General features: G+C 47.8%; 1 protein-coding gene across 2 annotated transcripts in view; it reads left to right on the top strand.

The window, feature by feature from the left end:
- Window positions 1-3,006: 3,006 nt before the first annotated feature.
- Window positions 3,007-25,048, top strand: part of RHBDL3 (rhomboid like 3) — a 66,048-nt gene continuing 44,006 nt past the window's right edge. For both annotated transcript variants that reach the window (XM_050908547.1, XM_050908546.1), the window contains exons 1-2: window positions 3,007-3,126; window positions 6,678-6,701. In XM_050908547.1, the coding sequence (XP_050764504.1) occupies window positions 3,007-3,126; window positions 6,678-6,701 (144 nt within the window). The remainder of the gene's footprint in view (window positions 3,127-6,677; window positions 6,702-25,048) is intronic.

The following is a 25,048-nucleotide window of genomic DNA, read 5'->3' as shown; positions in this document are numbered from 1 at the left end:
CTTCTGAAGCCCTTCTGTGTTCTTGTCTGCATCTGCTCTGTGGTGGCCCACAGTTCCCTAGTTTCTGTAGCAATTACTGTTTTCCAAGGTAGAGTCACCAGGGTATGCAGTGGGGAGAAATGACAGTCTAAATTAAGAGGCTCTCACAGACTTGGAAGATGATAATTTGTCTGTAACAAAACTCCTCATTAGAATACTGTTAATTTCCTTTCTGTGACAATTATAGCACAGCACTAGCTCATATGTGCAATGTGCAGAGATATTTCCCTGAAAAAAAACTATCGTTACCACTAGTGAAAAACATTCCTTAGAGGAGAAAAATGAACTTGTAATTTTGCAGCAGTTTTCCAGTTTAGTGGGAGTTTGGTGTTAAGGTAGGTTTTGGGGGTTCTCCCTGTTGTTTATTGCATTTATGTTAGACTTCATGGTTAGCATTTTCCCACTAGCATCTGGAATCGGAGGCGATACAGGGCTTTTGACATGGCAGTCCCCAACTGTGTGGAACCTGTTACCCCTGAAATTCAGCTCATTTATTCTCTCTTTACTTTAAAAACTCGCTTCCCTCCTCCCTATAGACATCTTTAAATGATTGCTGTTTCTTTCTGTTGGCATAGCATATTTTTGCTTATCCATCTGTTTTGAAGTTTTGATGAGGTTTAGTTTTTTAATCAAAAAGAGATTGTTTTTATAATAGCTGTTTAGTGCCTGGAATATTTTGGCAGGGATGGCATTGTACGAGTAAAGCGTGTTATTGCTTCTCAAAAGTGCTGGATTTGGAAGCCTGTTCTTATGCTTTGGGAGAGCAGGCTGGACAGGCTCTAGACAAGCAAGAAGTGGATGCTGTGCTGAAGGAATCACCTTTAAACCTGAAGAAGGTCTGCTCTGTTTAACTGATGATGACAGTTTCAGTCATTAAGGGGAGAGAAGCCCTCTTGTTCATCAGTTGCACTGGAGACCCCTGAAGATTTTTTATTTTGTTGTCATTGTCCCACCTGAATCTCGAGGTAGAAAAGTTCTGCTCTTCAGGTCCAAAGGTCCTGGGTTTACTTCTTCACTTGCTTTAAAAGTTTAGCTAAAATCTTCAAAATACTGGAAGGGACATTTCTTTAAAAAATATCTTTTGGCTAGGATTGTGATCAGCTGGCTCAGAACCATGAACAGAGGGAAGGTTTTTACCTTCGTACTCCCTGAAGATAACAGATTACTTTCTAATGTTTGTTCAGGATGGGGCAGCTGGGCAGTACTACAGGATGAGATTATTATCTTAACTCTTTCATTTGTTCCCAAAATATGGATCATTTGCAGGATTGAGGTCTCCTGCTGGTTTTGCCAAGGGATCAGATCAAGTGACAGAGGAGATCATTCCCTTTACTTGACCTTGCTCAGCTGTGTGGGATGATATTTTAGCCCTTGGCCCTGACCTTAAATTAGTGCCAGCCATGCAGGATGCTGAGATGTGGAAACCTGCTGGTCCCTGGTGGCTGTAGGTAGGTGTAGCTCATGTGGGCATATGGAAAGAACTTGGCACTGTTCCCCTTTTCCTGCAGAAAAATCTTTTAATAACTGCAAAGCTAGGACCCAGTGGCTAAGAGCATGGGCTTGTGTGGTTTTCCATCACTGTGTGGGACAAATTTGATCCCGATCAAAAATAATATACAGTATGGAGTTCATGACAGCTGTGGATGGGAGAGACAATCTCTGCTGTGCTACTGCTGGATGGAAGATCCCATTCCTGTTCCAGAGGTATTCTATCTGGATTTTTTTTTCTTTCTTTGTTGTTTGTTTTTTAAACAAATTTGCAGAGAAAAGAGGGACTTCTAGCTTGGTTCTGTCCTTGTGGCTGAGGTGTGTCTGATCTGGTATTGGAGCTCTTGCATCAAGGAAACGTGGCCTGCGGTGCTGGACCCTCTCTGCTCTGACTCGGGGCTCTGTCTAGCTTTGGCTGTCGGTGCAACAGAAAGCAGAGGCACTGGCACCATGTGGATCAGCCTGGCTCGGCTTGCCTTTCCCCCTTGCCAACCTGCTATTTCTGTACTTGATTAGAAGAAGCTAAAACTGCTGGATTTTTGCCTTCAGTCAAGGCATTCCTCAAGTTCCTAATCCAGGCTCCAGATGGTTAAGATACCCATCTTGACATATAGGAACAAGTAATTATGGTAAAAAACTTAAAACCCCACACCAGCCCCTAATTGTGAGACTCTCCAGGACGGAGAAGTTAGCTTCAGAAAGCCCAAATAACGCGGCGCGTCTCGCCACCTGCCTGCGCTCCCTCAGCGAGACCGAGAGCGCCAGGACCGCAATGGCAGGCACCTGAGAGCGGGACCGGAGGGCAGGAGGACAGGGCTGGGACCTGCCCGGCTCCGCTCGGCCGGGCCCTGCCGCAGGGCCTGCCCGGTACCGGCCGCGGCCGAACCTCGGCGGGTCGCTCCGGGGGGGAAGGCGGTGCCCGGGCGGGCCGCGCCGCCTCCCCCGGCCGCGGGCAGGGGTGACTCGGGGCTTCTCCCCCCCCCCGCCCCGCCGTCGCCGCCGCCCAGCCCGCATCCTCGGACGTGCTGCCGCTCCCGCCGCAGCTCCGGGCTCTGCCTCCCAGAGGCCCCGAGGACGCGCAGCTCCCTCCGGGCCGGGAAGGGCAGGCCACCCCCCTAACCCCCCCGGGCCGGCATGGCTCGGGGGAGGCGCCGGCCGTGCCCCGGGCTGGGGGCTGGGGGCACCGCCCGGCCGCAGGGGCGGGCAGCGGGAGGCGGCGAGTTGTCCGAGCCGGCGCGGGGAGGGGTCACCTGCCCCGTCCGGAGCCGGCCGCCGGGATGCCGCCCGCCAGCGCTGCCCGCGCTAATTGGATGCTCCCTGGATGGAGGATTTTCCTCCCCTCCCGGCTGCGGGAGTCATGAAGGCAGGCTCGGCTGCGCTTGAAAGTTTGCCAAGCAGCAGCTAGGTTTAATTTCTTTAAGGATCTGGGGAGAAGGGGGGGGGGGGGGGGCGGGGGCTGGAGGGGGACCGTTTCCAAGCATGGGAGACAGGCTGCCGGAGCCTCACGCCAGCTCTTCCCCTGCTGTGGCTGCCAGCTCAGAGGCGGAAGAAATCGAGGTGCTGGACTCCGAGGATGTCCTACCTATGGCCGCAGAGGATGTAAGTTTCCTTTGCTCGGTGTCTTCCCCCCTTTCCCCCGGGCCGGGTTAATCGGCTCAAGCTATTCATAGATGAAGTCCGGCATGGAGAGACGAATGGGGCTGGTGACCCTCTGGGGCGAGGGAAAGCCGCCGTCCCCGCCGCCCTGCGCGCCCCTCGCCGCCGGGTGTCTGCGAGCTCCGGCAGCCGCCGGGCTGTCTCCGTCCCCGGGGCCGCAGCTCCCTTCTCCTCCCTGCCCCCAGCCCGGAAAGCCCCGGCGGCAGCGGCCCGGACAGGGTGCCGGTCTGCTCGGTGTCCGTGCCCGGAGCCGCGCCGCCGGGGAGATGCTGGCTCACAGCGAGCTGGGGCTGGCCGGGCAGGGGCAGCGGGGCTGCGCACAGAGGCGTCTGTAGAGGCTGACGCCTTGGCTTGAGGGGTTTACTGCGGACAGAGAGCTTTTCCAGAGTCCCAGCCACTCGGAGGATGACAGATGTCTCTTCCAGCCCCCGAGCAACAAACAGCCGAGGAAGTTTTTTTTCCTCGGCTCGGCAGGGCTGATAGTTTCTGTCCACCCTCTGAGCTGTGATTGCACCTGAGGGTGGGATAACTTGGCACCGGGTCTCTGCCTCTGCTCGTCCAGCCTGAAGGACACCAAGTGGTCCTGCGTGCTTTGAATCTGCTCCTGCCAGGCTGAGCAGCAAAGCCTGCAGAGCTGAGGCAGTAGTTCTGCATCTACGGGTCCCAGAGGCAGGAGCTCGCTGTGCACCTGTCTGGGAGGGAGTGAATGTGAGCAGATGCTGCATTCCTGGTGCATCCCAGGACTGCTCGCAGCCCTTCTTCCCAGCAAACTCTGCTGGGATGAGGACTGTGCGAAGTGTCTGCTCAGTCTGCAGAGGTAAGCGCAGGGTCTGTTCCTGCCTATGGAGGCATGAAGCAGTGATATAAATGTCTGTCTGAAGCAGGCTCTGTCTCGGGTCTTGCACCGCTATGAAAGGGACACTTGTGAATGAAGCCTCCAGCAATGGCGCATCCCCTTTTCCCTCTACTTTTATGACACTGCTGGAGGAACTCGCCTGGGGCTGCTTAGGGGCAATGCCTACTCCTCATCCCCCAGCCCTTTCTTCTGAATCACCTAGAATTCGGTTGCTGTTGGATTTTCCTCCCAGAGGGTAGCAGAGGAAGTGCAGTTGCCTGGTAGAGCTGCATTCCCCAGGCCGTATTCCTGAGCACTGTACAGTCAGGAGGGAATGTGTGATGCAGTTTGACCTCTGCTACAACACTGCCAGACGGTCCTAAGAGGAGCATGCCTGACCCAGGGGCATGTGTAGCTTTCACTTGGAAAGGGTGGCTTTCCAGGAGCTTTCACAGTCCAGGTTTCCAAATCCCAGTGCTTGCTTACCTCAGACTGTGACCTTTTCTTCCCTGACAAATTTTGTGCTTGTCTGGATGGTCTACAAGAAAGATTTCCTGTTGTGATACACGTGGGCCCCTTGGAGTTACGCCAGCCTCTACACTAATGCAGCCATTAGCAATTCAATCCTGCCAGAGGCCCAGGAGATGCTGAAGTGCTAAGTGCCTGGCAGGATTGGGCTCCTGAGACAGGAGAGAGACCATGAGCTTTCCTTGGCGAAATCTAGATTCTCATCCTAGTTCTGCTACTGACTTGCTGCTTGACCTTGAGGTAGGACAGCTTGGGTCTGATCCAGCTCGCAGTGTCTTGCTGTTACTTACGTTAGGATCTGCATTGTTGTTTGATGCTGGTACCTTGTTTTCTGCAGTCAACAAAATGGAGCTAGAGCCTGCAGTTGCATTGGTTATGGGAAGCTGCTGAGACCTGGCAATAGATGATGTGACAGAAGCCTGAGGTATCGTATATCATCTGCAAGTCAGAAGAGCAGGAAGTGGTGTAAATGCCCTCCTCCTCCTCAGCCAAGATTTCCTGCTGAAACAAGCAGGCTACAGAGCATCATCTCTGAAAATTCAAACTGCTCAGTGCTAGGACCATGCCCCCCTGAGACCTAACTGGGGGTTGATGTTCTGTTGTTATTATTACATTTGAAAGCTTGATGTAAGCTCTCGGGCTTGGCCAGCCAGAACTGACACAAGGTCAGTTCTTTATGTGTTATTAACCACAAAAATACTACATAGTGGAGGTTTGGCTGTCACAGCCTTGACAGGGTATAACAGCTCGCCTGTGATGTCATTACAGTTCTCTGAGCAGCGTTCCACAAAGCCAGGATTCAGGCAGTCCCAAAATGTTCTGTCTAAAGTGCTGGGCTGATTTATGATGATAAATGGGAGTTTATAAATGGATAGAGGCATGGGGAGGAGGGGAGCCAACAACTTAACTGAATAAATGGAATTCAGTGGCCTGATATCGCACTGTCTCTCCAGTCAATTCTGCTTTAGATCTGCCTACCATGTGAAAGGAAATGTTCTTCTAGGACTAGATAAGACTCTCGCCAGAGCTCTGCTTTGCATATAGCACAGTGAGGAGATTTGCTTCTATGAGTCTGATGTTTGTTATTTTACTCATTTTGCTTTTCTGGGAAGGTGAATGAGGCAGAAACAAAGTGTTGTGCTGAACAGCACTTCAGACAGGAGAGCTGGAAAAGTGCAAGTTTTTTTTCTGGGGACCCCAAGCCAGTGGTTACCCCACTGTTGCCCCATGGAAGTTGCCCTCTTCCCAGCTGGCCCCCAAATCCAGGAGAGATGAGAGAGCGCCTTAAACAATTCATTGGGAATTTCCTCTGTTCCGTGGGACAGTGAGGCAGCAAGCCTGGGTCAGGGAGGTGACTTGACGTCGGTCTTTCTACAAAGCATGAATCGGAGCCAGCTGCCAGCTTGTTTTTTCTGTTCCCAAGTGACAAGGGCTTGTGGAGTGTTGACGTGGTTGTCAGTGGTGAAGTGGAGCTTCCTCCTATACAGAGCTTTTAAGGCAGATCTGCTAGAACAAAAGTTGTGGGGCAAATTCTTGTAATGGGCTCTCTCCAGCCTTCCACCCTCCCACCTTGTGCAAATGTAATTACCTGTTTTTCAGATGTGGACATGTGGGGCTCAAAGAACTGATGGGTTATCAAAGACCTTGCAGCAAGTCCCTGCCGGAGTTAGGAGCAGGCAGCAGACAAGGCTCTGACAACCCAGCAAGGCGGTCTATGGGCCAGTGTTGGGCCACAGGATCTCAGAAAGTGATCTGAAAAAACATTGCTGATTCCTCCCTCCCCTCAATATACACCAAGCTTTCTTGATCCCTGTGAGTAAAAAAGCCTTTTATTCCTTGCTTGCCTGCAAGTAGACAAAGCGGGAGAAAACAGAATTAACACATGAATGTTCTGAGTTCATCCTAATTTGGATTTGTAAATGAAAACTGTCCTCCCTGTGGTTGGTAGATTCCCCCTGCCTCCTCCCCCGGAAGGGTAGGTGATTCTGGGATGAAGAAGGATGTTGGAAATGGCACTAAATCATTTGGTTTTTCTTTGTTAGAATGTACTTCTGCAGTTTGCTGCATGTTAATGTCGTTGCTCTTATACCTTCTTTTTCTTCTTTTTCCTCCCTTATGCATTGCCTCTCAGCACTGGAAAGCCCTATTTGATCAGGTATGTGAACAACTGATACATTGTCTCTGTCTTGTGAGGAAAGAGTCTTACCTCCAGTTAATTTCCTCTGTACTAGATTCTCCCTGCATTTAAAATACAGCTTAGGAGTAATGTGCTCCGTGCTCCCAGTTCCCAGGATGCCAGTCATAATTATCACTAGTGCTGTGGGCCTTTCTCTCAATTCCTCTTCAGAGTAGCCAGGGTCAGAAGCGGGCCCAGCCTGGCCATCCCTATTAGCGCAGGGGCTGAGCCGAGGTGCTGCAGCAGGTGCTCTATTTGCTGCCAGTTGTGCTGTCCTGGCTCTGTGGATTAAAGGATCTTCTACTCTTTGAGGCAGGCAAACTAGGACCTGTAAAACCAGCACTGTATTCTTTGAAATGGCTCCACAGCTGCTAAACTAACTTCTGTGGGGTTACATCCTGCAGGGGAGGACCTGCTGCTTTAAACTTGCACAGAATTAGCAAAGTATCTGCTTCTGTACCAAAGACTATGGTTGTATCAGGTAAATGCCTTGGGTCAGATCTGTAGCCAACTGAAATCAGCACAGCTCTGTAGAACTCTGAGTTATAGCTGCTGAGAATTTGGGTCTGGATTCTAGTTTCTAAATTATGCTTTTAGCTGCTTTAACTGACATGTTTGCTTTGTGGTATTCCTTCCATCTGCCAGGTTGAAATGTGAAGCAGCTATAAACTGAAGGATTTTTTCTAGGGTTGACTTGCTTTTAAACTGCAGCACTCTCTTGATGTCATAAACTTTTGTGCTGTTGTGTGTGCGTGTAAATGTCACCTTCTGTAAGGGAGCTTACTCTGATGCTGGCATCGTCCTGGAAATACTAAAGTTTGGATGGGATTTCGTCCCTGCTTTATGAGGTGATAATCTTGCTTCTGCGTCTGGCTGAACTGCAAAGCCAAAAGCTGTGGTGCAGTCTATGCGAAAGGATGTCCTTGGTACCCTGGGGGTCCCGTTATCATTCAGCTAATAACTGGACTGCCTGTTCTGATGAGTGCTCATTCACACCCAGTTAGCTGTGACCAACTGCTAATCCACGTGTCTGGACTGCAGTACGTTTGTTGTTGTACAGTCAAGCAAGCTGGCAGTTGGGAATTAGATTACTATAATTGTTGATCACACCTAAATTGTGTGGTGTATTTGAATTTGCTGGGGCTTGTAGGGTATGCTGCCACTCAAAAGGTGGATGCAAGATAAATTGCTTGTGATCTGGGCTGAATGTTTGTTTCAGCCACTTTGAATTCTCCCCTGTCTCAAACGTTGCCCTTAATTTGGAGTCTGATTCTACAAGCATCCTTTGAAGTCATTGAGTCCTTGTGGGATGGGGCTCTTGGCTGGTAGCTACCTCGGGCTTGAAGAGAGGAATCTGTAATTTCCCATTGGACTTGCTTGAATAGTAGATGGGGTTTTTTTCCTTCTTTTTTTCTTTTTAAGGGAGGGGAGAGTTTGACTGTTGGATTTACAGAACATTATCCCAGTAACAAGGGAATGGGCTGTAAAGGCAGACCTTCAATAATTAGCTATGTTTCAATTAGGGCTGCAGCTGAAATTTAAGCCTTGTCTGTAAGGCTTTATTATCAAAGAGAATGCAACCTGTGACAACTAGTCCTAAGTCCTGAATAAATCAATAATGTCCTTGTTGCCTGTGGGCAAAGCCAAGGAGCTGACGTCTTTCTTGAGCGTTGTATCAGCAATGCAATGCAATTAGCCCTGCAGTGAATTGCAAGATGATGTTTGTCATGGAACAAGGTTGCTGTTCCCAGCAGCTCTGTGCTGGTAGGAGAGGGGAACGTTTTGTTTATCTCTGATTGGCATCCATGTGAAACATGAGGGCAGTCTTAATAACTAGGGAAAGCCTGTGTGTTGAAACTCCGAACAGTTGCAGCTCTCCCTGGGAGATATGACCTGGCCTTACGTGTACTTAGAGTGGAAATGGGTGGCCGAAGATCCACGTGCCCTGTGCATTTGTGACTCATGGGCTGGGACTGAAGTTTGATAGCCACCCTCTCAGCTGAGACATGGGGGCCTCTGCGTTCACCACCTCCCAGGAGAGCAGCAGAGCAAGAGAAGGCTCTGGAGAAAGTGATACAGCAGTGGGGAATTCTCAGGCTCTGAGTCTGAAAGTCTCTTGTTTCTGGGGTGATGGAGTATGACAGCAAACAGTGCGAGGGAGGGGTCAGCACTTCCCCCCCTTGCCTTGGAGGGGGGAAAGAAATTATTATTAATGCTTTTTTTTTTTTTCTGTGGGGAGGTTTTTTTTTAAATACTTTTATTTAGGTTTACTGACAAAAAAGCAGGTTTCTATTTAGACATAAAAAATTAAAGGGTTTGGGTTTTTTATGACCCCCTCTGACATCTTAAATTAAAAATTCTAAACTTCTTGATGAAAATTGCTGCTCAGCCATAAAGCAGTGCTTTTTGCTTGCTTATTTTTGGGGAGAGGAGTGACTGACAATGCTTTCTGCAGGAATTTTTTGTTTTGATCCAGCTCTAATCTGTCACACTGGGAACTGTCAGTGACTCAAGCCAATATCTCCAGCCACTTACAGATTGCTTCTTTTTAAGAAGTAAAAGAACTTAAATTTGGCAAAAAGGCAGATCCAGAACTGCTTCCTAGGCTTTGAGGTTCAAAGAAGTCCCTCCCAGGGCAAAATCCTGACTACAATGAAGCAAGTACCAAAATTCCTCCTGCATTTAGTGGGGTCAGCACTTCACCCAAGAGTTTGGGAGCAGGCAGACTTGCAGCTTTTCAGTGCTGCAGCCAGACAGTTACAGTACAGCTGCTGCTTCATACTGTGCTTACGAGATGTATTTTTTATTACGAGGCCATGGCCCTCGGGCAGCTCTAACTCACTTTTATATGGGAACTTTTATAGGGATTCATACATTTATTTATTGTGCTCATAAACACCCTCCACCCCCCGACACACATTAGCTCCACATCTGCTGCCGTCTGCAAAGCCTGCACTGTCGCTCAGCACTCCATGCTGTCTCCATGTGGAATCCAAGCTCTGAGCAGAGCAAGGCATTGCCTCTCTTCATCCCTCCTCAATCACTTGGGGTTTTCTTTATTTGTTCTTCACTGGCCAAAACCCCTTTTTTTTTGGTGAATCTTCTGGTAAAGTTAAAAATGCAACAATCCCAGAAGCAGATCCTGACAGTTTCACACTTCTCTGTGCTAATAAGATCCCTTGTTAATTGCCTTGCACGCAGACATGAGAACATCTCACTGTCCTTGTTGAAGCCAAGTTGTCTGATGGGTAGAGAGTGAGTCTGCAGATGAGTCTCCTGAAGGGCTGTTCCTCCTTTGCTATGTCCTTTCTAGGGCCTTGGGTGCCCTTCTTTGCCTCCATGTCCCCAGTGCCCCTGCTTTAGAGATGACTGCAGCTAATCGGTATTATCCAGCCCTTGGCTGTGCTGGGTGAAAGGGGCTATCTATGAGGACAATGTTCGTTTTTAGGACAGACCTGCCTTCTGAAAGTGGCTTTTAGCCTTGTTAGATGCCAAGAGCTTGTATCATCTTCTCTGTTTCCCCATCCCCATGGCTGCTGAGATTTCAAGGGTGAATTAACATTATCAGCCCTCATCCTGGAGTTCTCACTTCTTCTCACCCGTACCCTGGTTTGTAGTCATGACAACAAACTTGTTTTAAATAGACACACATAAAACTCTCCAGAAAGACCCTTCGCACTGTCTCAGCACCTTGATCCTATTGCTTGTCAATCCAGGCTGTCTTTTTGTTGCAGCTGCTTTAGAAATCCTGGATTCCTTCCTGAGACTTGTACGTGGGTGTGATGGCAACAGATGAACAGAGTTTATGGGGAATGCAGAGAGATGCCAGGTTACCCAGCCTGTGTAGGCAGCTAATGGAAAACTTGAGCTCAGAAACAAGGCTGTAGAGATATCCTGGACCAGACATGCACTTGCCAGGAAGAGTTCAGTTGCTGACACTACCAGCAGTGGGTGCAGCTGAACCTGCTCTGCCATGGTTTCATAAAACATTAAAATATGCTTGAAAATATGCTGACTCTGCAGCCTTCTTAAATCCAGGGCTGGTTCCTGCACGATTGAAATTGCAAAGCGATCCATAAAATCAGGCCAGCTATTATCATGGTTGGTGGTAAGTGAGAAAGGGAATTATTTTGAATAATTCAATGATCTTTTATGTTAACTGTGTCCCTTTTCTCTGGATAGCCTTTAACACAGGCAGGATGAGCTATTTCCCACACTGTAAAAGAAATTCCAGTTTGTTTACTGGGGCACTGTTGAGCTAAACATCACACTTCACTTTGAAAAGTTTCCCTGACTATTGTTGCTGGCTAACCGCTGCCGGCTGTGGCTGAAAGGCCAGGCGGGTCTCTCTGAGCTCTAGGCAGTGGTTTGTGCCTGGAGATTTTACCACTTTCTCTGACAAATTCCTTGTGTCTTACTGCTGGGTTTTGTGGGTCACTGGGAGCAGGAGGAGCAGAAACTGCAAGATGAGGAACAAGAAATGATGGCAGTGGGAGCAGCAGTGTAGGCAGGGGGGTTGAGCACAGGGTTATATGCAACCTTTGAGTCCTTGCCTGAATTTTGGACTATCGCTGCCTTTTTAGAGCAGCGTTTGTCAGGACATATGTCTGCATTTAAGTGGAGTGGTGCTGCAAAGAGCAGGTTATAGGAACTGGAATTAGGAAATAGTCGTAGACTTGTTACTTCATCTCCTGACGTGAACTGGAGAATCAGAGGTGCTGGTGGGAAGACTGTCCGTGGTGATAACAGATTAGCATCCAGGCCCTAAAACCAGGGTCTGCCTTGTCTGCTATATTAGATGCATCTGTGAGCGTGACAAGAAATTTGCTCCCTTCTCCCCCTCCACCAAGCTGTGCATTGTAAAGAGGAAAGACACTTTAAAAGCTACAAGGGTCTCTTGGCAATGCATGGGGGGGGGGGTTCTGCATCTGCCCCACGCCTTGAAGTCTAATCTCATTTACAGTTGTCAGCGTGGGCTGCTGGAGGAGAAGAAAGGCAGAGGACAAGGAGGGAGAATAGATTAGTCTCGAGCAGAGGGCACTGGGAGTGCACCTGCCTCTGCCCCACTACCTTGAGGAGGGGCGGCAATAGCAGCTGGGCATGTGTCATCTGCTGCTCTTTGAGGCGCCCAGCCATGGAGCACACGATTAATGACTCGAGGGGCTGGGCTTTTGTGAATGATAAAGCCCTGGGATTTAGGCAGGGCTCTCAGGCCTCTTTTCTGAGCAGCGCCATCACTTTACATTTCTCAAGTGGCGTTTTGGTCACACGGAGCTGCTGTCTGTGGCCACAATGCTTCTCTTTCTCCTGCCTCCCCAAACTGGGCTGACCTTTGTCATGCAGCATTAACCCTTTGACTCCTCCACTTAGGGTTATGGGGTTAGGAAAAAGAGAGTCCCTTCAAATTCATTGCCCTGTGGACAGACTTGAAGGGAAGAATGGGCTGGTAAGAGAGGATCTGTTTTTGCTGAAGGAGATTGGTTTGCTGATGCTGTCTGGATTATCAACCTCTTGCTGCCTTCTGCCAGAGGCTCTTTTGAATACAGCAGCCCTCAGGAAAGGGGGGAGGGGAATTTATCCTTCCTTCAGTCAAGGAGGGAAACTGAGGCATTGAGCAGTGAATAGATGTCTGAGAGACTATTCCCTCTACAGGGTAATATCTTGTCTTTTACCATGCCTGGATTAGCCTGTGGCCATCCCCAGTGTTGTTACAGTGGATGGCAATCTCCCAGCACTTCAAGGCTTATACCCAGATTTGGCTTTTAGCCACGATACCCTGGAGCGATGTTTCAGCATGAAAAAGCTACATGGAGGTCATTAATGATCTTCCCGCCTCTTGCGGGATGAACAGCAAAAATTCCCCCAAGTTCCTCCTTGATCTTCTAATACCTCTGTATACTGAGCACCAGCCAGCCCTTAAGCTGGATGCGGGTTTCTGGGATTGTCTGTATTTACACCTTCCCTGCAGCATGAAACGTTTGTGATCAGCTACCCTATCTCCTCTTTCCCTGGCTATTTGGATACTCCTCCCTCCAATCCCACCAGCCTGTACACAGACTGTTGGCTTTGCCTAGTGCAAAAAGTTGGGAGTGGAAGCCATCAATATGAACCGGACATCAGCAGTGTAGCAAACACAGCACTATTAAGCTTGTGCTGGTAGAAGTAGGCATCTCCTGAAATGTTTCAAGGAATCATAACAAACACACCGAAAAGCACATGGAGGCTGAGTCAGTCTTACACAGCTCGTGAGTTACTGGCAGCTTGATGTCTCTAGATTTGTAAAAGCCTTAGGAGGCTTCCTACTCGTTACACATTTGTGTACCTTCATGTCTGAGCTGCCTGGAAACCTGCACGTTAGAGTGAGTGCAGTGTCCGAGAGGGACGACAAGCTGCATTCAGACCTTTGTACCTCTGCTGCCTCCTGATCCCAGCTGCAGTGGGAGGCTTTGGTAGCGTACGCTCTGCCATTTCAGCTGAATGTGCGGGATGGTTTTTAGGCATATAGATCCTTGCTAATACATTGTTCTCAAATCCTGTCTTGCACATAGAAAACCACTGAAGCAATAAAAACATTTAAGCCTGCATGTTTAAAAAGGGGGGAAAAAGCCATAAACACGGAGTGGATTGATGCTATTCTGCAAATCAGCTGGTGCATTGTGCTCTGTGGCTGTATGCTCTGTTACGACAGAAGGGGAAGAGATCATCCTGCTTCAGAGGAACGAACCAGCTGCTTAGCAAGTAAAAACAGTTTGGAGGTGCTTTTCTACACCATCATCACTTATACCTGTAACATTTACAAGGCTTTTAAAGTTACTCTCTGCCAGACCTGGAAAGCAAGTGTTTCCTCTCTGCGGTAGGAAGTATGATGTTCCCGTTGCCTTCCGGTATTTGCAGTTAGTGCAAATGTGCTGGGGCACGTTTGCAAATTAAATGCAGCAGTGGGCGTGTTTGGGTTTGACAGCAGCCAAGGAAGCTGTAATCTCTTTCTTCCTCCTCGCTAGGCATTGTACAATGTGTTGGTCTGAAATCAGCTTGGTACCAACACACCATGAGACAAAGTTGATAGGGTTCAGATGATGGGCTGTTTTCCTGCACCGTTGTACATGCAGGCTGCTGAGGAAAGCTGATCTCTGAATGCTGTGTATTTTTATGTGATTCAAACCTTGCAGTGTTTGCCTGTTCAAGCTGTAGCACTTGGGACAGTCACTTCTTTCCCTCTCCTCTCCCAGTCTCCCGAGTGGTGGCATCCCTCCTGATTCAGCTGCTTGTGGTGACGCTGGGGATATTCTGTCACCAGAGACGGTATGTCTTGGTGAAATGTGTAGTGAAAGTCCTGAATGTTTGTGATCACACCAAGTCTCACGGGGACCCTGAATACCTTCAACTCTAAAACTAAAACCCCAGCACTAGCGAGACACAGAGAATGTATATATTCTTAGTATATGTTCCTGTTGCTTAGGAACAGCTGTCTGCAGTGACCCTGTGTTGCTAGTGAGAAGAGTAACGATGTATGAAACTGATGTTAAACAAGCAAGATCAATCTTACCCCTAGGAACTGTTCTTCATGTTCTTTGATACTTGACATACTCTGTAAGTAGCGTATACTCTGGAGTTTCCTGAGTTGCATGAGGAAAAAATAAACAAGGCTGCTGGAGGCAAAGCTGTTTGTGACTATCATCAAACCTCTGGTCTCATGCACTTCTCCAGGGCAGTGTTCCCTAAGGAAGCATCTCTTTGTCTCTGTGATCCTTCACGATTAGGTACCAGTGATGATGGAGACCCTGCTTTGTGTAGCATACTTGTTGGTGATGTATGATTGTAGTGGAAGTGCTTGTTGATGGCAGCCTACAGCCAGTGAGACATAGCCATGCTTACCTCTTGGCAGAGAAAGGATCAATATTATAAAAGGTGAAAAATGGAAAGTTTCACAAAAACTACTGGAGGACTTGATCCTTTGTGCTCTGACTTGGTCTAGCAAAGCACTTGAAAACAAATGTGACAATTGTCCTGGACCCATTATATGTCTAACATCAACTGTGTGTTTTGCTGAAGCTGGTACCAGAAAAGCGTGTGCCCTAAGGGATTTGGAGAGCAAAGTGGGTTTTTAGTTCTGCCCCTTGGCTCTGAAACAGAGCTGGATGCTTGTTTCCCTCCACTGGCTTCCTGCCACTCCTCTCACACGTTTACTTACCCTCACACTGAGAAATAATGGGAAGTGGGCCTTGAGCGTCTTTCCTCACTGCGGGCAGTGGCCTCCATGGAAGGATGTTGCTTTTTAGCCTTGTTGTTTGCACTGGGGAGGAAAATGAAAGTGTTTATTGTGGTTCCTTCTTCCATTTGAACTGCTGCCTCTTGCCTCAGCTACTCCCTCTTGGTTGCTAATAGAGGAGCTGCTTTTGTACACAGTCTTGTTACCACTGGATTTATGTCTCTGGGTTTTTCTCTTCCCTGTCAGCAGGGAAGGCACAAACATTTTTCCTTCATGTGTCCTCTGACAACAGTATTTGGGTTTTGGAGAAACGTTTGTTTTGCATTGATTTGTGCATTTAGGCAGCCCCTTTGGGGGAGACTGCTCTGAAGAGCACGGGAGATGGTCCTGCTGCTGCTATCTTTGGTCTCTGAGCTGTGCCTGGAGACCATGGCTGGAGGAATAACTTCCAACCTAAATAAAGTGTCTGAAGAATCTTTATTGAGCTGCACGTTTGCTTTATCACACTTGGACTTGCCAGCCCTGGAACTGTTTGGGGATGTCTTGTGCATATGCGTGCAGGATTGCTCTTGTGCCTTCAACATGTTAAATATTCTGGTGTTGTCTCCTCTAGAGCTCTATAAACTAGACTGTATGTTGGCTTTTTTAGAGGATTCTCCAGTGTTGGGCATCCCCACTAGAAGTTTTTGCTATTGCAATGCTTTTCAGTCAGTCTGTATCCCAGAGGCTGCAGTGTGCTGGCTTGCTTGTGTGCTCTTCACCTGATGGGAACCTCCTGCCTGCATTCATTGCCTTCTACAGTGTTTGGAGAGGCCAAAGCCATGTCTTTTTATGAATGAGTGCAATGGCCAGTTTATCTGCCTGTCAGGCGTGACAGGAAACAGCTTTTGTGGTGGAGAGAGCAGCAGCATAGCTTCATAGTTATATGTGAGAGCTGAAGCTGGCTGGGGTATAAATGCTGCCCAGTCCCCTTCAACAAGACAGCTGCATTGGGTGACTTCTCCCAGGGTGGTGATAGCCAAAATATCTCCCAAAGAGTTGTTGTATGTGTCTGAAACAGCATCTTCCAGCCTTATTCTCTGTGTGGCCCGTGAGCTGAGAGCTGCCATTGCTGCATTGATTTATGGGATCTTTTAGGGTTGATGCTGGTGGCCAAGAAGAGCTGGGGCAGAAAGTCCTCTGCCAGCTGCTGATTTATGGCCCTAGTAAACCGTCCTGAAAAGCCCAGTGAGAATTTTCTGGACCTCATGCAGTTCCAGCTGACTGGAAGCTCCAGGCTGTTATTTGACCATGTGGAGTAATAAAACTGTGAAAACTAATTAACTTTTGGGCCTACTGCAAAACAAACTAGTTCATGCAAAAAATTACTCCACACTTGCAAGCAACAGTGACTTTATGGGCTTATAAGCCTGTATTTAATGACCAAGCGTGTAGTACGATGCATGAAGTATGTTCCTTTTGCTGACTTCTGAGGCTGAACAGAATACAGCAAGCTCTACCGACCACTGAGGATCTGCATACCAGCTTGGGATAATGTTCTCTTTCATCCTTATTAATTATGTAGCTGATGTGTGGGTGGAGGTTTGACACAAAGCTGCATTGGATAGTTTCTTGTAGTCTAAAACAGCTTGAATTATGCACACCCAACCTGAGCTGAAGCAGTTCATTCAAGGAAAGATGCTCTCTGCAGTGTGAGTGCTGTAGTCTTTCTGAGGTCATTCTCTGCTCACTGTTCCCTGTGAGGTGTAGCTGAATGAGCTCTTTCCCAGTGGGAACACCAAGGTGCTTTTCTGATGTTAGCAGGCAAACAGTCAGCCCTGCTCAGGACTTGCCTCCTGTGATGAGGATGTTCTGTATGTGCCAGTTGTGATGGTGACATCAGAGAAGGGATGTTTCTCAGTGCCCTGGTATTGTCTTCCTTGCCAATGACAGGACACTTACCAACATTGTATAGATGATCCAGCCTCTGTCATCCTACACCGATTTGGAGGGAGGGAATGACTGGCTGTTCCTCCCGCTTAATCAGATTGTTAAAGTAACGCTCCTTCTGTCCCATCACTCCTGCACTACTCAGTAGCCCTTAATACTGAATGTTTAACGGCCTGTATTGTTAGTCAAAGCTGTGCCTGCTAATTCCTGCTCTCCTTTGCTAGGGTCTATCAGTTTAGCTGGTGACAGAGCTTTGCGTAGAGCCTTTGCTCACTGGGACATGTGATGCCGCTTTGCTGTTCTTTTCTGATTGATAACTCATCACCCCAAAGAGCAGAGCTGGCCCTTTTGCAGAACATAGGGTGCTCTGGAGTAAGCTGTGCAGTTGTTTGCTATATTTAAGCTGCGGTTCCTCAGAAAGCTGCAGGCAGTGCATGGCCTGTCCTCTCCCCCTGTTGAGAAGGGAGGGAGGGAAGGTTGAATATTGTACCAGGTCCCTTTGCTGCCCCGCTACACGGCTGTGGAATGAGGGAGCCTGACCTGGAGCTACCTGCTGTGGGGGGAAGGTTGTGTGCTGGCCAGGTCTGTGCCTACACTTGAGTCACGCAGACGCGCTGTCTCATACCTTGGCAAGATACTTGTCATGATTGCTGGTACAGGGGCAGGTATTTGGAATTTGAAAGAGAAACCATCTTAAAGGCAGGAAAACTGTGATGTGATGAGATTTTTTTAAAATGATTTATTTATTTTAAAGTGTCGTGTGTCCCTCCCCCCCCCTTTCTGATGGATGTGCTTGAATTGTCATGGTACTAAGTACCAGAGTACCAGCTAGCATGGGTCTATCCCAAGCTTTGGTTTTCTCCGTTAAGCTAAGTATTATTGCAGAGCTATTATTTGACCTAAAATAAGTGTGTGTGCATACTTCCTGCTATAGGATTCTGCTTTTTCATGCATCAAATCAAGTCCCTGTGGATTTTCACCTCCCTCCCAGATCTGGCAGACAGTGAAAAAGGGAGCTATTTTTAATCTGAAATGTTCTGTGTTTCAAGTCCAGAGTATAAAATGTAGTTTTTCTCCTGACAAGTTTCATGGCTGATTGCTATAAAACTCCTTGTCTTTAAAGGAAGGATAAAACTTCCTATAGGAACGGCAAAAGTTCTGATTTTTGGGGCTATGGATCTTAGTTCCTTTGAGAAACTGAAAAACAGTGGCAATCGCTGTCCTTGGATTAAAGAATTTACTGAGAAGGAGGAACAATTTAACAGAGGAATCTAGCAAAGTCCAGTGTGGTAGAGTGGTATCAAGAGACCCAGTTCCCCTCCAGGAGGGGAGATGCTGGTCACTGGATTGGGAATCATTTGCCTGAAACAATATTTCTGGCCACCAAAGAGATCGGCATCACTGGCAGAACAGTGCTTACACACCTTTCATCATCTTCTTGCTGTCACTACAGTTCTATCATCCCACTGGAGTCACTGCTCCATCCGTCCTCTTGAAAGGCTGGCACATATTGTCCAAGACAGAAGATGAATTCTGGGTAGGGAGAACACTTGGACCATAAAGAAATGGGTATAGAAGAAGTTTCTTCATCTCCCCACTGTGTGTGCTGTTCTGTGCCTGAGCCCAGTCTGATGGGTCAAAGGGGAAGTCACCTTCCAGGGCAGGTCCATCCTTCTGTGCTGACGGTCCTGCACCCAGGGGTGTGATGATGGGGATAGCAAGTTGTTACTACCAAGGTGCAGGCACTTGTCTAAGCAATAAGGGCTGAGACCACTGGCGGCTTTTTGCCTTAAAGGGAGGAGGAGGGAGAGAAGCAGAGCAGATCTGACCGTACAGGAAGGCTTGAGTTGGGGAAAGCAGCATGCTCAATTTTGCAAGATAGCTTTAGGTCAGGACTTCAGGCTAGGCAGTAGGCTGGATGCCTTGGGTGTGGCAGGAGCAACGTTCCCTAGTCTGTGCTGAACCCTGTCCCTCTGACACTGGTGGAGCTGCTTCAGTGCAAACCCCAGCTCAGCTTTCTTCTGGCTCCCAGTGCTGAAGGGGCTATTCGTGACAGTCCAAGTGGTCTCTGTGCTGGTGGCCCCTTGAGCTGGGACAGCCCTCACCTGCCCTGCTGCAGCCTTGGTAAGCACAGAGTTGCAGCTAATGAAACACAAGGTAAGAGGAGCTCCCTGCAATTGTATGGGCAGAATTTTTCCTTGCCGAGTAATTTCCATTCTGGTTACCAACCTGGCAGCACCCTGCAGACATAGCCTTGGTCTCTGCTGTAAGGACTGTCTAATGCAGCCCATTGGTCACAGCATCCTGGCACCTGATAAGGCTTAATGGGACAGCCAAGCTCTGAGCCCTGCAGATCACCCACAGTACTGCCTTGGAGCGTGCTCCTCTCTTTTCTGCCTGATGCAGCAGGGGAGCAGCACTTGTCTCCTGGGGCTAGCTAGATCGTTGGTGTTTCTGCCTGGCCTTCGTCTCACTGGTGTTGCTCACCAGATATGTCACTAAGCAGCAGCAGAGGGAGACCCAATGGCTCAGATCTGATTAACCTCTACAACTTTATCCTGTGTCTTAATTGGATTAGCTGCAAGGGGGTGGTTTTGCTGTTGTTCCTGTTTTTTATTCTTAAACAGGTACTTATCGCTGTGACATCTGATGCAAGCAACAAGTTAGAGTAGCAAGACCTGTGAATAAACAAGTGGTGTTTGCTTCTTCCCCACTGCTCAACTAACAGCTCCTGCCCTTCCTTTCTGAAAAATTGCTGTAGCTGATGCCTGCGAGATGGGTCTGACTAAGCCCTGCAATTGGATCTCTTGGGAGGTGCGGGTCTTGCCTAACAGCCTGGATGCCAGACCAAGAGTCCCTGATTGCTAACTGCAGTTCTGTCACTTTTGGGAAGGATTTATTCTCAGTAAATGTTCAAAGCAGTATTAACTTTCCATGTTCAGTTTCTTTCATCTTTTCTCTGAGCTTTTTAGTTTCCTTTAGGGCCTGATTCTTCTGCACCTTAGGGTTTTCGCTTGTATCACTGCAGTGGCTGTGGGCTGTAGGGAATTGGCCTTATTCAGCACTGCAATAGCCCTTCCTCTTCAAGGACTTCAAAGCTCGTTCTCCAGTATCAGTTCATTTAGTTTCGCAGGTGGGAACATGGAACAAGGAGATCAATGATCATATCCTGTTACAATGGGGGACAGGCTGCTACAGACCTAAAAAAGGAATGGAATCCATTTGATCATGGGATTGCCCGTCATTCCTCAAACTGCTGTCTACCTGCATGGTGCCCAGTCGAGAAAAAGCAGAACCAGTTTACAGGAGACTCCCGCATGTCCATCCTTCTGCCTGCAGCATCCAGTTACCTCTTCAACAAGCTTAAAATAGAAGCCTTTCTCCTTGCCATAGCTGTAACTGGATTGGGCACTGGAGAGGGTCATTCACCTCCCTGGGATGATAGAGGGGGTACGTGCTGCTGAGAAGCTCTCTCTTACATCTGTTTCTAGATAGCTGTGCACAAAAAGAGTGACTTGTAGGTGTGATATCAGAGCACGGCTCTGTTCCAGGAGGAATAATAGATGTACCAGCACCACTCTAGCTGTTACAAGATCAAAAGTGCTGTTACATTAAAGCTGGTAATACTGCCTGGCTTGGCAAAAGGGCTGAGAAATTGTTCCAGAGTTTTAATGTGTGTTCAGATAAACTGTCTTCCATAGTGAGGATCAGGCCTTTGAATTTAATCCATGTACATTAGCATGGGTTTTAGTGACTTGGTAAAAACGTAACTCCAAGGAATTCCCTCTTTGCATAGGGCTTGAATGTGATGCATTTGTGAACACTGTGTGCATCACAGGTACAGTCTCTAAGTAGAGGGTTCAGTGCTTCATTGCATTTGGGGTGCCTTTACGGGGTGTGTTGTTGTCAGGCGTGGATTCTGCTGCTGCTCGTAAAGAAAATGTGATCATTAAGTTGAATTACGATGGATGTTAGTTTCCTTTTTCAGATTTAATGTATTCATGTATTTCATGTCCACTGGCCCCTCAGCAGCTTGCAGGCTGGATATGTAAATTGGTAGCTGCAGAGGATGACTGATCCATTAATAGGTGGAATTTGATGCTCATAAAAATGAATGCATTTAATGTTGCATGGCAATGGTTTGCTTGAATTTTTAAGTCGCCTGAGGATCTCTTACTTGTAATTCTGTGGCTCAGGCTATATTTGTTACAAAAGCAATACAACTGGAGAGGTCCTGTGGTTTCAGAGGGTTGGCTATTCTTTTGTCTGTGAGTATCACTTAAACTTTTTCTGTATCAAATGTTATTCCAAGGAAGCTGTGAAAATGTGAAATGCAATGATATCTGAAAACAAAGCATTGCCGTCCAAATTCACTGTGCCTACAGAAATATGTGTCTTTGGAGATCTGTTCAGATACTATTTTTCAGGAAAATCCAAGTTTTAGTAGATAATTTTTCATTATTAGGCTTTCATGGAGGGATATAGAGGACTAAAAGGATTTGGTGGGTCATTAAAATAAATACAGATCTGCCACTGTGGGGTTTTAAGCACAAGATGAAATCCTGGCCCCTCTGAAGGGGCCTCATTTGCTTCCTTTGGGCCCCATGCTAATTTCATTACTGATTTCAGAAGGGTAAGGACTTCCCTGATTTTAATTTTACAGTGTTTCTTTAAGCATGCAGGCATAGAAATATTCAGTTTATTTTGCTGAGGGTTTTATTAAAGGAAGCTCACACAACATGCACCCCTTCCATGGCAGAGCATTTGTGTGATAAATTTCATTTTTCAAGCACGTGAGGTTGTGACGATCCCTCAGATATTGAAAGGCTGCACTCTGAAAACATTGGTGCTTCTTGCTTTTCCCTTTAGCACTGCGAGACAAATACTCCAGCTCTTCATCACTTATGCAAGCCTGGGCTGAAGGGGCAGTAGCAAATATGCAGGGAGAATATTGTGATACGCACCATAAAGTTATGCCAAGGAGAAAGGAATATCCAGGCTCAAATGATCTTTTTCCCTGAGGCTTCTATGGTTTATTTTATTTTTTTTCTAAAGTGAAGTGCTGAATCCAAGCCTTGCTAACAGCCAGCATCTTTCATGTCAGGGAAAAAATTCTTTGCTAGCATCTTCCTTGGCCACAGCCTCTCTAAATGCTGGTGATTTCAACGCAGCAGAGTTTGGCTGTGGAAAGTCTATTGTTACTGTAATAATGTACAGCTCTGCGGGTATTGCATCCATCTCTGACTGATCTGTTCTCATAGGAATGTATGCCAGGGTTAGACTGAACAGCGTCTCCATTTTGCAGCCTGAGGAAATCACCATGACTTGGTATGTTTCTGAGAAAGCAATCGAAAGAACCAGATTTGCTGGGTGGGCAGCAGGAACAGAACCAGAGTGAAGTACCAGTGTGGGGTGGCTGGGGGTGTGGGTGGCACCTTCATGGCGCTTCTTCCCCACACTCTGGCATTTGAAAAAAAATCCCCTCGAGGCAAGTAGGGGTGCTTGGTTATGATGTCTTGCCTCTGAAGCTAGCTAGTTGTGATTGCAGTCTGCTATGGGTTGGTATAAGCCTGTCTTTCAACTTGTAAAAAAGCTGCTATATTTGCTTGAAGGACATCAGGCAAGTATGCAGGCAAAACCCAGCTGCGGTTCTTCTGGAGGCTTGGTCTCTCAGTCAGTGCCCAGGGTTCTTGGGAGTCTTATCTCCAAGTCGGTGAATTCAGTGGCAGCTGAAGGTATTTGGTATCTTTGGGTATCAATCACTCTTTGGGGCTGCAGAAGGCAGCATTGCACTGTGGACACTTCGGCCAGGCCACTCTAACCACCAGCTTCTTGTCAGAGAGCTCTGGCCTGCTTTGCTTGGGCTGGGCTGCAGCACACAGCTCTGCACACAGCAGCCAGCTCATGTGGCTCAAGGGAGAAGGAATGGTAAGATGTGTAGGGCTGAAAAAGACCTCAAGAAATTTCCCCCTTCCCCATCAGCCCCCCACCACAGATCAAAGTTATCTAGGCTGTCCCATTTCCTTGGTGTAGGAGGGATTCTCACTTCAGCTTGTCTGAGACCAGGTCCACAAGGCCTGGGAAGAGTGAATGAAGAAGCTGTTCACCAGGACCTGCTTCTTCTGGTGACACCAGCTGGCAGTTTCTGAAATAGTTTTTACTATAGCTGCCTCCAAACTCTGTAGAGGTGAGAACTGGAGCAAGCAACACTGATCAATTAAAATGGCCATATAATTTTCATTGCCATAATAGAGACTAATGTAAACTTAATTATTTTATGCAATAGGACAGGAATTAATCTCAGCTAAGCAACCCAGTCTGTTGTACTTCCCCACTTGCTACAACAAACATTTGTCTATGCAGTGAGATTTTCTAGCATAGAAGCGCTAAGAGAAGAGTGTGACGGCCATGGGAGTTGGACTGGCTTGCTTTCTAGCTGTGTTCCCTCCTTTGGTTGATAGGTGAAGAAGCTGATGGCTAGCTTCCAGTTAACACAGTTATTTTGCTAGCTTACATGGTAACTGTGCCAAAGATCCTGCTATTGCCTGAGTAATCTCATTTCTGAAGAGGGATTCTGCTGAAATCTTTGTCCGTGAAATAAGCTAAGTCAAAACTCTAGTTTCCCCTCCATACTGGGGAAATATCCAGACTCAGGATGCAAATCCTCAAACCAGCAGCAGGTTTGTGCCTATCCTACATGGCACAGAAATACTGCAGAGCCCAAAGCAGCTTCACAGCTGGGCCACAGCTACTTCCTTTCTAGTGAGAGCAAGCAGCGAGACTGACTCTGTCACTGGCTTACATCTGTCTCTGGAGGTGCAATAGATTTGCTGTCCCATGCATGCTTATGTGTAGTACTTTACTGCAGGGCTGAGCAAGGCTAAAAATCTTGCCTGTATATCTCCTGTCCAGCTCCTCCAAGTCACTCAGCGTGATGAGCAGAGCCTGGTTATATCTGTTCTCCATCTGTCCCTCCCTCTCTCCCTCATCTTCGCTATCGTTAATTGTTAGCGTCTGGCTTGAAAGATTGCCTCTTAGCATGGTGCTGATGGGATCTTTCCACAGAGGATTAAGGCTGGAGTGGATTGACAGGAGACGGTATCCTTGCTGTGGGAAGTTTGCCAATTGTGTGTGGGCTCAGTGCTGCTGCTCTTCCAGTTACTCCAGTTCATGTCAGGACATAGGCAAGAGTCAGTTGCAGCTCCATGCCCCCTCACTGGGGCCAGCTGGCCAGATGTGGCCTGGTGCACTGCGTGCTGGATTTGGGAGAGGCCTCCTGCACCCAGCTGCTGCATGCAGCCTTTGTCAAGCCTTTCTGTCTCTACATCAGCTGCACTGTCCTGTGGAGGTGATTTCATACCTGGCTCGTCAGGTGGTTTCCACTGTGCGATCGCAGTGCTGTAATCAAGGGTGTGGATAACAATAGCAGCATTGTGGGAGGTGCTGGCAGTAGGAGTTGCGATGTCATTTCCTACTGTATCATGCTCCCTAGGTGGCTAATGTGTCTGTAAATCACACAAGTGCTTTCCCGTAGCTTTGCTTTCTGTTACTGCCTCAGCTGCCAGGATTTCATGAGACACAGACCTTAGCTTTTGGTGAAAGCATGGCCTCCTTTCCTTGTAAAGGTACTTAGTATGTATTTCCAGTGCCCTGAAGCATAGCCAAGGGCCCTGCTAAGCTCACTGAATCCAGGCCCTGGGAGATGATATTTGTTTTTGCTTTATTTGGTTTGCTTTCCTGTGGAGTCTGTATTTTTTCCTATACGTGCACGGGGAGCGGGGAAGAATCCCTTGGGATTTCAGAAGGTAGGAGTTTCCCCTTACCCTGTTGGTCTCCTGATCTGCTCCTAACAAGTCCTTGGAGACCCTTGTTGCTCTTTCCCAAAGGTGATATGTGTCCTGCAGTAACCAAAGGGTATGTGTTACCTTGCAAGGACAATCTGGGGCCTGGAGGCACATCTACTGCTTGCTGTCAGTAGCACAGGTGATGACTCTCTTTTTCCATAGTTAGGACAGACTGGCAGAAACTTTCTGTGCTTTGAAGCTATCACACCGGGGAGGGTTTCCATGTGTGTTGATGCTGTCTAGAGCTACAGCTGTTGCAAAAAAGTCTTCTCCCAGTCTAAAGGAAAACCTTTATATCTGATCCATCTCAGACTTTAAATCTCAAAGATAGCCAAGTAAACCCA

Source organism: Gymnogyps californianus, chromosome 19 (genome assembly GCF_018139145.2).
Source record: "Gymnogyps californianus isolate 813 chromosome 19, ASM1813914v2, whole genome shotgun sequence".
Taxonomy (NCBI): Eukaryota; Metazoa; Chordata; class Aves; order Accipitriformes; family Cathartidae; genus Gymnogyps; species Gymnogyps californianus.
The sequence above is the reverse complement of the archived record's forward strand: the minus strand, read 5'-3'. Positions and strand labels throughout refer to the sequence as shown.